At 45.6% G+C, this 16,521-nt stretch overlaps 1 protein-coding gene across 3 annotated transcripts in view; it reads left to right on the top strand.

Moving 5' to 3' along the window:
• Positions 1–16,521, top strand: part of snx9b (sorting nexin 9b) — a 307,428-nt gene that overhangs the window by 104,515 nt on the left and 186,392 nt on the right. For all 3 annotated transcript variants that reach the window (XM_068044778.1, XM_068044777.1, XM_068044776.1), the window contains exons 8-9: positions 5,094–5,219; positions 14,448–14,565. In XM_068044778.1, coding sequence (XP_067900879.1) covers positions 5,094–5,219; positions 14,448–14,565 — 244 coding nt within the window. The remainder of the gene's footprint in view (positions 1–5,093; positions 5,220–14,447; positions 14,566–16,521) is intronic.

The following is a 16,521-nucleotide window of genomic DNA, read 5'->3' as shown; positions in this document are numbered from 1 at the left end:
AATATGCTGGAAATACTCCAGCGGGTCAGGCAGTATTTGTGGAGAGAAAACCCGAGTTTGTACATGTCCAGGCATTGCGCCTTTTTGAATTAAACTAAGTGTGGGGGACAATAGTTCCCTGATGCATTTTCCATGGCTACGCCTTGACTAATTAGAATCGACTTGCCAAACAATCAGCACCCTTTTTCATGCAGTATAAATTGATGCTCCCTTTGAAATTTGGCATCTTGCATCTGTCCTGAGGAGTGCAAGACGAAAAGCTTTGACAGCATGTCTATCTTTTCAGCAATATTCAAGTTCAGTATTGCCAAGCAACTAAAAGCAGAGTTAACGTTTCAGGTCAGTGACTTTCCGTCAGAATGGCCATAGGTTAGGAATGTAATAGGCTTTGAGCAAGTGAAAGGGGATAAAGAACAACAAAAGGGAAAGGTCTATGATCGGGTGAAGGGCAGGAGACAATAAATAATAAAAGGTTTCATGGTACAAAGTCAAGTAAAGAAACAAAAGGTGGGTCTGAATGAGGTGTATATGGCAGTCCAGCAGCCGTCCGAATACAAAGTAAAGGGATTAAGAAAGAAACAATGTGTGGGGGGATGCGGGGAACGAACCGGTGGGATGAAAAGGCGGGGGGCAGAGGTTGTAATCTAAAACTATTTAATTCTTTGAGTTCAGAGGGCTGTAAAGTGCCTAGTCGAAAGATGAGTTGCTGTTCCTTGAGCTCGTGTTGAGCTTCATTGGAACACTGCAGCAGGCCAAGAACAGAAAGGTCAGAGTGGGAGCAAGATGAAGAATTAAAATGACAAGCGACGGGAAGCTCTGGGTCCGCTTGCAGACTGAATGGAAGTGTTCTGCAAAGCGGTCACAGAGTCTGTATTTAGTCTCCTAGTGTAGAGCAGTGAACATAGTAACTAAATTGAAAGATGTACAAGTAAATCGCTGTTTCACCTGGAAGGAATGTTTGGGGCCCTGGATGGTGGGAAGGGAGGAGGTAAAAGGGCAGGTGTCGCATCTCTTGAGCTTGCATGGATAGGTGCCGTGGGAAAAAGAATATTTGGTGAATTTCACATTGTTGTTTGTGAGCCTAGTTTTGTGCAAATTGGCTGCTGCCTTTCCTTCAGTGTAACAATGGATATAATGCGCTTTGGGGCATTCTGAGGTTTTAAAATGTGTCCTATAAACACAAAATCTTTTTTTCTTTCACATGAAGCTAAATTTTGGTAGCCTATGCTTTACTAGCACCTACTAAGTAAGGCTGAAACATTTGCAACCATCTTCAGCCAGAAGTCCATCTCTGCCTCCTCCTCAGCTCCCCAGCATCGCAGATGCCAGTCTTCTGACAATTCGATTCACCCGATGATAAGAAACTGCTGAAGGCACTGGATACGGCAAAGGCCTTGGGCCATGACAACATCCTGGCTTTAGTACTGAAGACTTGTCCCACCCCCAGCCAAGCTGTTCCAGTACAGCTATGACACTGGCATCTATCCGACAATGTGGAAAATTGCTCAGGTATGTCCTGTCCACAAGTAACAGGACAAATCCACTCCAGCCAATTACCGCCCCAATAGTCTCTCAATTAGGAAAGTGATAGAAAGTGTCGTTGACAGTGCTGTCAGGTGGGACTTACTCAGCAACATCCTGCTCGCCGATGCTCAGTTTGGGTCCCTCCAGGGCCACTCGGCTCCAGACCTCATTACAGCCTTGGTCCAAACATGGACAAAACCGCTGAATTCCAGAAGTGAGGTGAGAGTGGCTGACTTTGACATTTAAGGCAGCATTTGACTGTGTGTGGCATCAAGGGACCCTAGCAAAATTCAAGTATTCAAGTCTATGGGAATCGGGTTGGGGGGTGGTGGGGGAGCAAAACTCTCCACTGATTGTAGTCATACCTAGCACAAAGGAAAATGGTTCTGGTTGTTAGAGGCTAATCATCTCAGCCAGAGGACATCGCTGCTGAAGTTCTTCAAGGTAGTGTCCTAGGCCCAACCATCTTCAGCTGCTTTGTGAATGACCTTCCCTTCATCATAAGGTCAGAGTGGGGATGCTCACTGATTGCATAGTGTTTAGTACTATTTGCGACTCCTCAGATAGTGAAGCAGTCCATGTCTGCATGCAGCAAAACCTGGACAACCTTTGGGCTTGGGCTGATGAATGATAAGTAACATTCACACCACAAAAGTGCCAGGAAGTGACCATCACCCCTTGACTTTCAACGGCATTCAACATTTGCTGAATCCTCCACCATCAACATTGTGGGGGGACAGTGGGCAGTGGGGTCACTATTGACCAGAGGCTGGGAATTCTGCGGTGAGTATCTCACTTCCCTCCATACCTTAAACATTCACTCTGTCCACCACCAGCAATTTGTACCATCTACAAGATGCACTGCAGCAACTCGCCAAGCCTCCTTTTGACCGTACTTTTCAAACCTGTGACCTCGACCATCGAGAAGTATAAGGGTAGTAGCCGCATCGAAACACCACCACCTACAGTTTCCCCTCGAAGCCGCTCTCTGTCGCTCGCTCTCTCGCTTGCACGTACTGAAAGCTACATATATCATCTTTGCAGACAGAAAGAACATGTACACGCATTGCGCCTGTTTCAGCCAAACAGAATTAGTGACAGCCACTCACTGGTTCATTCCACAGAACAATGCCTTGACCAATCTGAGTCAAGCTGACCAGTTTACGTTTCAAACAAAACTTGGCAGTTAACTGTCAGTCTCCATAAACTGGTGCATTCTCCATGGGAGTGCCTCTACCAGAGTCCACTTGCCAACCAATCAGCACTCTTTTCTCATACAGTATAAATTTGTTGCTTTCCCTTACATTCTTGCGAGTTGTCCTGATGAGTGCAAGACGAAAAGCATCTACAAAATGCCTCTGTTTTCCGCAATACTCAAGTTCTGTACTACCAAAAGACTATTTGACTAAAGATTGAATAGTTTGGGACCAGAGCAAAATACTGCGGCTGCTGGAAATCTGAAATTAGATCAGGAAATGCTAGAAATGTTCAGCAGGCCAGGCAGCATCTGTGGAGAGAGAGAGAGAGAGAAACAGTTAACGTTTCTGTTGATGGCCTTTCATCAGAACTGGAAAAAGTTTGAGATGTAACAGGCCTTAAGGAAGTGTAGAGGCGGGGGAGGATTAAATAAAAGGGAAGGTCTTTGATTGGGGGGGGGGGGGGGGAAGAGATTAAATGTTAAGAGGAAAGATGGTACAAGGCAAAAGGGAATGGTGATAGGACAAAGGAAATAAAAGATCGATCTCGAGAAGCTGAAAATAACGAAAGCAGAATTATTACCAATAGTTGCTGTTGAAAGATCAGAGCAGAGGTTATAATTGACTCGACGTTGGATCCGGAAGGCTGTAAAGTGCCTAATCAAAAGGTGAGGTGCTGTTCCTCGAGCTTCCATTGAGCTTCATTAGAACAGTGAAGGAAGCAGAGCACAGCGAGGTCAGTGTGGGAGTGGATTGGAGTCACTTCTCCCTGCTTATGAAGTATGGGTTATTTTCTCCTTATGGGATGCAGAATATAATGCAGGCGATGATCATCTCCAACAAGAGAGAATCTAACCATCTCCCCTTGACATTCACTGGCATTACGATCGCTGAATCCTCCACTTTCAATATCCTTGGGGTTACCATTGACCGAAATTGAACTGGAGTAGCCATATAAATACCGTGGCTACAAGAGCAGATCTGAGGCTAGGAATCCTGCGGCGAGTAATTCACCTCTTGACTTCCCAAAGCCTGTCTACTATCTACAAGGCACACCTGTAGCCAAAGAAAATGATGGTTAGAGCCTCTGCTATTTCTTCTCTTGCTTCCCTTAACAGCCTAGGATGCATTTCATCTGGGCCTGGGGATTTATCCACTTTCAAAGATGTTAAACCCCTTAATACTTTCTCTCTCACTGTTAATTTCATCTAATATTTCATACTCCTCCTCCCTGATTGCAATGTCCGCATCGTCCCTCTCTTGTGAAAATAGGCACAAAATATTCATGAAGAACCATACCCAGGTCCTCCACCTTCACACCCTTATGGTCCCTAATATGATTATAATTAGTAATGGGTTGAAGGGTTATGGAGAGTGGGCAGGAAAGGAGTTGAGGCCGAGATGAGATCAGCCATGGTCGTATTGAATGGCGGATCAGGCTCGAATAGTCCCTTCTCTTTCCTTAGTTATCCTGTTGCTCTTTATGTATTTATAAAAAACTTTGCGTTTTCCTTGATTTTACTTACCAGTATTTTTTCATTCCCTTTTTGCTTTCCTAATTTCTCCCCTACACTTTATGCATAAGCAATGGCGAGTGCCATTACTCTCACTGTTATCTTGACAGCAAAATCTGGCCCAGTACTACATCAATAGAACTTTCAAAGCACATGGACAGTATTAGCGACTCTTGACAAAATTTTCCAGTTGTCATTGTTCCCATTATCAACAGGTGGGTTGTGTACTAGTGGAGCTGGAGGTGGGGGGGAAGGAGTTTTAGGTGAAAGTCTTAGAATTCCACAGCATGTGGGGAAACAAACTTCACAGTGTGCAACCTTTTTCTTTGACAGGAACCCTGCCCAGAAGTCAACTGCAGCCACAGATAGGGAGCCTGCAGCTGCTACTGGGGGTGGAGATCCAATCCCCAATCCTGGGGGTGTCTTTGTATCGGGTGTGGGGGGCGGGGGGTGGGGGGGGACGCAAAGGTCGGACCCAAGGGAGGAAGGTAAGCTCTGAGGGTCCAGGGAGAAGCACTCCTGCTCCTAAGAGCCCACAAAGCAGTGTTACAAAGCATTTCAATGAGGTTGACCGCCTCAGGTTTAACCTACTTAAAATATCCACCTGCCTCCTGGGAACAGGTTGATTGCCCTCTCCTTCTCCTGGCTCCATTAAACGGGGCAATGGGGGATGGGTTGAAAGTAGGTTGGGGCCAGGTTTAAGATTTAAAAAAATTAATGTCACCCAACCCCAACCCACCCATTTTGGTGTGGGGTTGTGGGGGGTGGGTGGGGGTTAAAATTCACTGCATTGTCTTTAGTCCAAATCAAGAGTTGATTATAGTATAACAATATAAATCCAAATGTTTTCATATTCTAGAAGGGTGAAATTGGTCCCGTTTGGGAATATCCTACTTCTTCATTGAGTTGTGTGGTGGCTGACCCAAAAAAGGGATCCAAGCTATATGGATTAAAGAGTTACATCGAATATCAAGTGACACCCAACGTAAGTTTTCAAAAATAGTGTGTAATTCACAAAAGGTAGTGCTTGAGATATGTATTTATTTTACTTACAATCTTGTGGGAAATCACAATGCTGCTATATTTTGAGGCATTGAAACAAATCATTATCGTGCAGCTGGACGGTTTCAGCAATTGCGTTTTGGTTCCTGGTAATAACTGTGCTTTCCAAGACTTGTGGAAAGAATTTACTAGACAACTGTGTCTAGGGCATGCATTAGTCCAGTGATATCCATTCTACATGATTAACTGCTTTGGGGTAAGCAGGATCATGATTACACACTATATCTAACACAATTGCTTTCTTTAATAAAACATTTACAAATTTATTGAACATTTGCAAAGTACAGCCCCCTGTTCATTACTAATCCAAGCCCTCTATGCACTGAAAGTTCAAGCCTCAGTATGTGTGGTATGTACACCAATACACTAAATGTTCAAGCCATCTCTTACAAAATCTGAACACCACCTCCCCCACTTATTGTATAAATCTCAATCCCATTTTTAAAAATTCATTCATGGGATGTGGGCGTTGCTGGCTTGGCCAGCATTTATTGCCCATCCCTAATTGCCCTTGTTGAACATTCCAACCTCTCCACCATAGACAGGAAATCAAAGCCCTTCCCATTTCATTAAAATTGAATAAGCACACCTATCAGGTCAAGTTCAGTGAAACCTACTGCCGCTGTATACTTGGTTGCCATTTGATGCTGTCTCTGCCATGGATACACTTGTTGATGCATTTGACACCAATGCAGCCTCCTTGTCCAGTATCTGGGAGAAGGGCCCTTTGTGAATGACAGAGTGTAAACTTCACCACTTTCTTTATACTTCCTGGGCTTGGAGGGCTGATGTAAGGTGCATCCTGATTGGTCTAAATAACTAAATCTGTGGCCGAGCAGCCTCTTTTCACACCATTCAAGAGTACTTCTAATTCTCAAGACCCAGGAATTTAAGTAGATGAGGCCGACAGTATTATTATGCAAAATAGAATGCAAGCAAGAGTCAGATCAAGGCAGCTTTCTGGCCACTTGGACACAGCTACATTGGACTGAGAAATTTGTGACCTGCAATAAAAATAGAAAGTACTAGAAATACTCAGCAGGTCAGCAGTGTTTTGTGAAGAGAGAAAAAAAGTTAATGTTTTGGGCCAATGACCTATCTTCAGAAGCTGTTACCCAGTTCTGATGAAAGATCATTGACCTGAAGTGTTAACTTCAGGGAAGGAAATCTGCTGTCCTTGACGGTCTGGCCTACATGTGCCCACAATAATGTTGTTGATTCTTAACTGCCTTCTGACATGGCCTAACAAGCCACTCAGTTGTACCAAACTATTACAGAACATTTGAAAAAGAATAAAACTGGATGGACTACCCGGCACCGACCTACGCACCGGAAATGGCAACTGCACACCCTGCCCAGTCGACTTTGCAAAGTCATCCTGACTAGGATCAGGATACTTTGTGCCAAAATTGGGACAGCTGCCCCACAGACTAGTCAAATAACAGCCTGACAGTCGTACTCTCCAAATGATACCTTGCAGCCACTGTCCAACACTCATCCATCAGCATCCCTGGTTATGTTCTGTCCCACTGGCAGGACAGAGCCACCAGAGGTGGCAGCACAGTTGTGTATAGTCAGGAGGGAGGACCAATCAGGAGCCCTCAACATTGACTCCGGACCCATGAAGTCTCATGGCATCAGGTCGCATATGGGCAAGGAAATCCTCTGCTGATTACCACCTACTGTCCTCCCTCAGCTGATGAATCAGTACTTCTCCATGTTGAACACCACTTGGAAGAAGCACTGAGGGTAGAAAGGGCACAGAATGTGCTCTGGGTAGGGGACTTCAATGTTCATCGTCAAGAGTGGCTCAGTAGCACCACTATGTAACAAGCTGGCCTAGTACTGAAGGACATAAAAATAGGAAATGCTGGAAATACTCAGCAGGTCTGGCAGCATCTGTGGAGAGAGAAGCAGAGTTACCTTTTCAGGTCAGTGACCCTTCAGAACTGAACTAGTACTGAAGGACATATCTGCCAGACTGGAACTGCGGCAGATGGTGAGGGAACCTAAAAGAGGGAAAATTGTGCTTGACCTTGCCCTCCCCAATCTACCTATCACAGATCCATCTGTCCATATAGGAGTTACCACTGCATAGTCCTTGTGAAGACGAAGTCCCGACTTCACACTGAGGATACTGTTCATTGTGTTGTGTGGCACTACCACCATGCTAAATGGAATAGATTCAGAACAGATCTAGCAGCTCAAAACTGGGCATCCATGAGGCGCTTGATCGGCATCCCATCCACCACCTTAAACATTCACTTCCTCCACCACAGAGCACAGTGACAGCAGTGTGTACCATCTACATGATGTACTGCAGCAACTCGCCAAGCCTCCTTCGAAAGTACCTTCCAGACTGGTGACCTGTACTGCTAGAAGAACAAGGGCAGCAGACACTTGGGAACACCACCACCTGCACATTCCCCTCCAAGTTGCACATCATCCTGACTTAGAACTATACTGCCATTCCTTCACTGTCACTGGGTCAAAAACCTGTAACTCCTTTCCCAACAGTACTGTGGGTGTACCTACACCAAATTGACTGTAGTGGTTCTAGAATGTGGCTCACCACCACCTTCTCAAAGGCAATTAGGGGTGGGCAATAAATGCTGGTCTTGCCAGTGACTCTTGCATCCTATGAAAGAATGAAAAAAACAAACCTTCAGTCCTTCGTGTCTGTGCTGGCTCTCTGCAAGGGAAACTCACCTAGTCCCACTCCTGCCTTGTCTCTGTTTTATATGGAGTTGGAATATTGAACTAAAATTCAACAGATCCAAGGGTATCCTACACGGCAAACAAATTGGAAGCTAGTTTGTTTATTCTTGCATTAACAGTCATTTGTACTGGAGGTTTGTTATATGGAACACCCCCTAACAGGATAGGATGACTGCTGGGTGCTTGAAAGTTGCCATCAAAATTTAAACACATCTTAATAGTGTTAGTCTTTTATTTGCATTTTCAAAGATTCTGATGACTGCAGTTGTGGTTCTGGCCTGTTATTTCAAGTAGAAAATTTAGCCCTTGAAACATAAGAAATTGGAGCAGGTGTGGGCCATACGTCCCCTCAAGCCTACTGTGTCATTCAATATCATGGCTGTTCTTCAACCTCAACTCCACTTTCCCGCCCAATCACTTGATTCCCTTAAAGCCCAAAAATCTGTCAATCTCAGCCTTGAAAATACTCAACAACTGAGCATTCACAGCCCTCTGGGGTAGAGAATTCCAAAGATTCACAAGCCTGAATGCAGAAATCTCTCATCTCAGTCTGAAATGACTGCCCTTTCCTGGTGCAGTTCCCCCTACTTCTGGATTCTGCAGCCTGGGTTCCCAGCATCTACCCTGTTAAGTGTTCGCAGGATATAATGTTTCAATGAGGTCTCCTTTATTCTTCTAAATTCAAGAGAGTATAGACCCATTCTACTTAATCTCTCCTCATATGACACCTCTCATCAGGAATAATTCGAGTGAACTTTTGTTGCATCCTCTTTCAGGCAAGCATGTCCTTCCTTGGGTAAGGAGACCAGAACTGTGCACAGCACTGCAGGTGTTGTCTCACCAAAGTCCTGTACAATTGCAGCAAGACTTACTATTATACACAAGCCCCCTTCCAATAAAGACCAACGTAACATTTGCCTTCCTAATTGCATGCTGTACTTGCATTTTAACTTTCTGTTTTTTGACACCTAGATCCTTCTGCACACCAACATTTAGTAGTTTTTCACCATTTAAAACATTCTATTTTTCTATTCTTCCTACCAAAGTGAGTTTAAGAAGCATAAGTGACATGAGAAAAAACTTTTTCATGCAACACGTGTTTAAGGTCTGGAATGCACTGCCTGAGAATGTGGTGGAGGCAGGTTCAAACGAGGCATTCAAAAGGGAATTAGACAGTTATATGAAAAGTAAGAATGTACAGGGTTACGGGGAGAAGGTGGGGGAGTGGCAGTAGGTGAAATGCTTATGAGGACAGCCAGTGCAGACACGATGGGCCGAATGGCCGCCTTCAGTGCTGTAACAATTCTGTGATTTGAGTAACCTTGCATTTCCCCACATTATACTTCACCCTGCTACCTTTTTGCCCACTCAGTTAACCTATTGTATATCCCTTTTGCAGGCTCTTTGTGTCCTCTTCACAGCTTACTTTCCCACCTAGCTTTGTATCATCAGCAAACTTGGGATATATTACACTTGGTTCCCTCATCTGAGGCCCTGCTGGATCCTTGCAGCACCACAGCCTACTATCTGAAAATTACTTGTTTATTCCTACTCTCTGCTTTCTGTCCTTTTACCAATCCTCAATTCAAATCAATATATTGCCCTCAACTCATTGAGCCCTTTCCTGTTGAATGCCTTCTGAAAATCCCAATATATTACATACACTGCTTCCCTTTTATCTACCTTGCTAATGCACCTTCAAAAAAAAAACTAGTAGATTAGTCAAACATGATTTCCCTTTCATAAAATAATGTTGATTCTGTGTAATCATATTCTGATTTTCTAAGTGCCCAGTTACCATTTCCTTAATGGATTCCAATATTTCCTGATGACTGACGTTAGGCTAACTAGCCTGTAAGTCCCCATTTTCTCTTTCCCTTCTTTCTTGAATAGCGGTGTTATACTTGCTACCTTCCAATCCACTAGGACTGTTCTGGAGTCTGGGGAATTTTGGAAGATAAAAACCAACACATTCGCATTCTCTGCAGCTACCTTTTAGAACTCTAGGATGTAGCCCATCAGGTCCAGAGTATCTCTCAGCTTTCAGTCCTGTTAATTTATCTAGGACCTTTTCTTTAATAATATTAATTAGTTTAAGTTCCTTGCTTTCATAGATCCTAGGTTCCCTATGTTTCTGATATGTTTTTTGTGTCTTCTACTGTGAAGACAGACACACAATATTTGCTTAACCTCTGCCATTTCCTTAATCCCCATTATAATTTCTCCTGTCTTGGCCTCTAGGAGATCCACACTTACTTTCACTACTCTCTTCCTTTTTACATACTTGTGGATGCTTTTACAATCTATCTACATTCTTGCTAGTTTACACTCATTCTATTTTCCTCCCCTAGATCAATTATTTGGTCATGCTTTGTTGGTGTTAAAACTCTCCAAATCTTCAGGCTTACTACTATTCCTCAAGCTTACTATATTTGTTTCTATTGCCAGTAAATTTGAAAATATTGTGTACAGTTATGGTCTCCGTATTGTAAGATGGATATCAAGATACTTAAGGTGCAAAAAAGATTTACAAGGATCATACCAGAACTGAGCAGTTATAACCCGCAGAATAGACTAAAACAGGTGGGGTCTTTTCTCTAGAAAAGAGAAGACCAAGAGGTGACCTAATAGTGGTCTTAAAATTATTAATGGATTGGATAGGGTGAACATATGGAAGGTGTTGATCCTATCGAACTTGTGGGAAGTCCAAAACTAGAGCTCAAAAAATATAAAATAGTCACTAATAAACCAAATGTAGCATTTAGGAAAATCTTTAGAGTCATAGAGTCATTACAGCACAGAAGGAGGCCATTTGGTCCATCGGGTCCATACCCGCTTACTGCAGAGTAATCCAGTCAGTTCCATTTGCCTGCTCTATCCTCATAGCCCTTGCGTTTATTTCCATCAGGTGCTCATCCAATTTCCTTTTGAAGTCATTCTTGTCCACCACCCTTGTAGGCACCGAATTCTAGGTCATTACCACATGCTGCATAAAATAAAGTTCTTCATCATATCACACCTGCATCTCTTGCCCAGAACCTTAAATCTATGTCCCCTAGTCCTTGAACCATCAGCACTGAACCTCTGAACAATCCTCCAGTCTAAAAACAACCATTTACCACGACTCACTGTTTTTCTGTCCTTAAGCCAATTTTTTTAAATCCAAGCTGACACCAACCCTCCTGTTCCATGAGCCTCAGTTTTGTTAACCAGCCTTTTATGTGGTGCTTTTTCAAATGCTTTCTTAAAATCCATATAGACAATATGCATTGTTTTCCCTTCTTCAACCTCCTCTGTTACTTCATCAAAAAATTCAATTAGATTAGTCAAGCACAATTTGCCTTTTACAGTTCTATACTGGCTCTTAATTAATTCAGACCGCTCCAAGTGCCTGTTTTTGTTTCCCTCTGGTTATTGTTGCTAAAATCTTACCCACTACTAATGTTAAACTGATTGGCCTGTAGTTACTAGGAATGTCCTTACACCCTTCCTTGAATAAAGGTGTCAGATTTGCCAGTCTCCAGTCCTCTGGCACCACCCCTGTATCTAGGGACGATTGGAAGATTCCTTTAGCAACCTGGGATACAAGCCATCTGGACCAGGCGACAAGCATAGCCAGCCTTTCCAGTACAACCTACCGATCAGCGTTCACCCCATCCTTTACCTCTACCGCTTCCGCTTCTACCGATTTTATTATTATGTCAGCATCCTCTTCCAATACAAAGTACTCATTTAAGTATTATGGCCTTGTCCTGTGCCTCTCAGCATATATCACCCTCTGTCCCAACACAACCCACCCTGCTTCTTACTACTGGCTTACTATTTACGTGCGGTAGAAGATTCTTTGGTTCAGTTTTATGCTAACTGCCGATCTATTCTCATTCTCCTTTTGCCGGTCTTACTTTCCTCTTCACCTCCCCTCTCAATTTGACCTGGTTGTCACTTGAAGAATTTACCTGACCTACCCTGCTTTTGGTTCCCCTAACTTTGGCCCTTGTTGGAATGTACCGAGCCTGTACCTGAGAAATCCCCCTCTTAAAGATCACTGTCTTTGCGTACCGTATTCCTGTCAGTCTTTGGTTCCATTTTACCCTGGCTAGATCCCTTTGAATTTTGAAGGTATACTTCAGATTGTTCCTTGCTCTTCCCCATTACTAAGATAAACCTAATGATACGATGATTGCTTTTACCCAAATGTTCCCCCACAACACTTGTCCTACTTGGCCCACCGCATTCCGTGGGTTTCTGCCGGGTGCTCCAGTTTCCTCCCACAACCAAAGACTTGCAGGTTGATAGGTACATTGGCCATTGTAAATTGCCGCTTAGGTAGGTAGGTGGTAGGAGAATGGTGGGGATGTGGTAGGGAATATGGAATGAATGTAGGATTAGTATAAATGGGTGGTTGTTGGTCGGCACAGACTTGGTGGGCCGAAGGGCCTGTTTCAGTGCTGTATCTCTCTATGACTCTGACTATTCCGTAACACTAGATCCAGCAATGCCTCCTTCCTAGTTGGACCGAGAACATACTGGTCACAGTTTCTTGAACATATTTGAGAAATTTCACCCCCAACTTACCCTTTACACTAATGTTATTCCGATTTCCAATCGATTTCTGGGTAATTTAAGATCTCTTGCCCCCCTGCCCTCTCTCTCTCACTCTCTGGCCACCGCACCCTCTCTTTCTCTCTCGCTTGCTCTCTGGCCCACCCCCGCTCTCGCACTCTCTCTCTCTCTCTCTCTCTCTCTCTCTCTCTCTCTCTCTCTCTCTCTCTCTCTCTCTCTCTCTCTCTTTCCCTCCCCCACGCGCGCTTCTCTCTCTCACTCCTCTGTCTCCTCTCTCTCTCTCCTCGCCCCTCTCTCTCTCTCTCTCTCTCTCTCCTCGCCTCTCTCTCTCTCTCTCTCTCTCTCTCCTCGCCCCTCTCTCTCTCTCTCCTCGCCTCTCTCTCTCTCTCTCTCTCTCTCTCTCTCCTCGCCTCTCTCTCTCTCTCTCTCTCTCTCTCTCTCCTCGCCTCTCTCCTCTCTCTCTCTCTCTCTCTCTCCTCGCCTCTCTCTCTCTCTCTCTCTCTCTCTCCTCGCCCCTCTCTCTCTCTCTCTCTCTCTGCTCGCCCCTCTCTCTCTCTCTCTCTCTCTGCTCGCTTCCTCTCTCTCTCTCTCTCTGCTCGCCCTCTCTCTCTCTCTCTCTCTCTCCTCGCCCCTCTCTCTCTCTCTCTCCTCGCCCCTCTCTCTCTCTCTCTCCTCGCCCCTCTCTCTCTCTCTCTCTCTCTGCTCGCCCCTCTCTCTCTCTCTCTGCTCGCCCCTCCCTCTCTCTCTCTCTCTCTCTCTCTCTCCTCGCCTCTCTCTCTCTCTCTCTCTCTCTCTCCTCGCCCTCTCCCCTCTCTCTCTCTCTCTCTCTCATCCTCGCCTCTCTCTCTCTCTCACACACACTACATCTGGAATGTTGTAAAGTGCCTAATGGAAATGTGCAGTGCTATTCCACAAACTTGACTTGAGCTTCATTGGAACGTTGCAGGACAGAGAGGTCAGTGTGAGAGCAAGGTGGAGAATTAAACTGACAGGCGACCAGAATTTGGTGTTACAACTTGCAGAGAGAATGAAGGTGTTCTGCAAGTGGTCACCTAAGCTGCGTTTGGTCTCCCCAACGTAGAGCAGACCATTTTATGAGCAACAAATACAGTGTACTAAATTGAAAATACATGTTAATCATTGTTTCACCAGAAGGAATGTTTGGGGCCTTGGACGGTGAGGAGAGAGGAGGTAAAAGGGCAAGTGTTGCATCTACTATGCTTGTATGGAAAGGTGCCATGGGAAGGGGACAGGGTATTGGGGTGATTGAGGAGTGGAGGGAATAGTCCCTTTGGAATGCTGAAAGGGGAGGGGAGGAAAAGATGTGTTTGGTGTCGATGTCACATTGGAGGTGGCGGAATTGGCAGAGGATCATCCTATGAATACGGAGGCTTTTGTTGTGGAAGGTGAGGACAAGTAGTCCCTACCATGGTTCTTGGGGGTGGGGGGGAGGTTGGAGGAAGAGCTAAGAGCAGATGTGTAGGAAAGGAACAGACCCAGTCGAGAACCCTGTCAACCAAGGTGGCGGGGGGGAGGGAGGATCCTTCCTTGAGGAAAAGGAAGACATTGGAAGTTCTGGTATGGAAGGTTATGTCATCAGAACAGATGAGACGAAGAATGGAATGGAATTCTTACAGGAAGTAGGGGAGTGCAGATCTCGTGCCAAGTAATTAAAAGAAATGTCTGTTCATAGCATATTACTCTTTACTTTCCTGATTTCTTGGATCATAATTACTGAAAGTTTTAGAACCAAACTTTTCTGGGGCTTCATACAAATGAAGATGTTAACTTGTCTAGTTTGTGTGCAGTTTTTTTTGTAATACATGCGAAATCTGGTTTGAACTTGCTGATTTGTGTGTCTTGTGTACAGAATACTAACCGATCAGTCAACTCACAGATACAAGCATTTGACTGGTTATATGAGCGTCTACTCATCAAGTTTGGTTCTGCCATTCCAATTCCTTCACTTCCAGATAAACAAGTTACAGGTAATTGGAAACATTTTGTCATATGCATTATGGTGGTCAGTTGTTCTGCAGTAATTCATGAGGCAAGATCTAACATTACTTTTCTCAACAATAATTCAAATTGCTCCTAATGTAGGAGTGCTTATAGAGTCATAGTGATTTACAGCACAGTGGCAACCATTCAGCCCATCGAGTCCATGCCAGCTCTCCACAGAGCTATGCTGTCGGTCCCACTCTCTAGCTTGATCCCTATACCCCTGCAAATCTAATTCCTCTCGGGTGGCCATCTAATTTACCCTTGAAGTCATTGATCGTCTCCACTTCCACCACCCTTGTGGGCAGCGAGTTCCAAGTCATTACCACCTGCCTGCGTAGGAAAAAAAAAAAGTGCTTCCTCATATTCCCCCTGTATCTTTTGCCCAAGACTTACATTCTGTATCCCTTAGTTCTTGTACCATTTGCTAATGGGAACAGCTTTTCCTTGTCTAACTTATCTCAGACTGTCATAATGTTGTACACTTGTATTAAATCCCCCCTCAATCTCCTTTTGTTCTAAGGAGAACAAACCCAGCTTTTCCAATCTAACCGTGTAACTAAACTCTGCCGTCCTGGAACCATTCTGGCAAATCTCCTCTGCGCCCTCTCAAGGACCCTCACATCCTTCCTAAAGTGTGGAGACCAGAACTGGATGCAGTATTCCAATTGAGGCCTAACCAGAGCTTTATAAAGGTTCAGCATAACTTCCTGCGTTTGTATTCGATTGTAAAAGAAACTACCAAGCCTGTTTGTGAAGAAGACACTGAGACTACGATGCTGTGGTGGAGACTGTTTGTTTGTTTGTTTTTGCTTGCCACAGAGCTCACTTACCCACTCCAAACACACAGCCAGTGCTGGCTGTCTCTTTTAAAAACAGCGGAGTACAATTGACTAATCAACACCCAGCACCTGTTTACCCTAGTACCTTCAACTACTAGGTATTTAACATTCATCAATGGAATTTATTAGACACGAACAGGTCTGTCTGTCTGTCTGACTGTCTCTCTGTCTTCTTCCCTCCCTCCCACCCTCTCTTTCTTTTCTCTCTCTCTGTTTCTTTCCTTCCCTCCCACCCTCTCCTTTCTTTCTTTTCTTTTCTTTCTCTCTCTCTGCCTCGCTCGCGCTCATCTCTCTCTGCCTCGCTCGCGCTCATCTCTCTGCCTCGCTCGCGCTCTCTCTCTCTGCCTCGCTCGCGCTCTCTCTCTCTGCCTCGCTCGCGCTCTCTCTCTCTGCCTCGCTCGCGCTCTCTCTCTCTGCCCGCTCGCGCTCTCTCTCTCTGCCTCGCTCGCGCTCTCTCTCTCTGCCTCGCTCGCGCTCTCTCTCTCTGCCTCGCTCGCGCTCTCTCTCTCTGCCTCGCTCGCGCTCTCTCTCTCTGCCTCGCTCGCGCTCTCTCTCTCTGCCTCGCTCGCGCTCTCTCTCTCTGCTCGCTCGCGCTCTCTCTCTCTTGCCTCGCTCGCGCGCTCTCTCTGCTCGCTCGCGCGCTCTCTCTGCTCGCTCGCGCGCTCTCTCTGCCTCGCTCGCTGCGCTTCTCTCTGCCTCGCTCGCGCGCTCTCTCTGCCTCGCTCGCTCGCTCTCTCTGCCTCGCTCGCTCGCTCTCTCTGCCTCGCTCGCTCGCTCTCTCTGCCTCGCTCGCTCGCTCTCTCTCTCTGCCGCGCTCTACGCTCGCTCTCTCTCTCTGCCGCGCTCCTCGCTCTCTCTCTCTGCCGCCTCGCTCGCTCTCTCTCTCTGCCGGCGCTCGCTCGCTCTCTCTCTCTGCCGCGCTCGCTCGCTCTCTCTCTCTGCCGCGCTCGCTCGCTCTCTCTCTCTGCCGCGCTCGCTCGCTCTCTCTCTCTGCCGCGCTCGCTCGCTCTCTCTCTCTGCGCGCTCGCTCGCTCTCTCTCTCTGCCGCGCTCGCTCGCTCTCTCTCTGCCTCGCTCGCTCTCTCTCTGCCTCGCTCGCCCA

This window comes from Heterodontus francisci, chromosome 13, assembly GCF_036365525.1.
Source record: "Heterodontus francisci isolate sHetFra1 chromosome 13, sHetFra1.hap1, whole genome shotgun sequence".
NCBI lineage: Eukaryota > Metazoa > Chordata > Chondrichthyes > Heterodontiformes > Heterodontidae > Heterodontus > Heterodontus francisci.
This window is presented reverse-complemented; position numbering and strand designations above follow the sequence as displayed.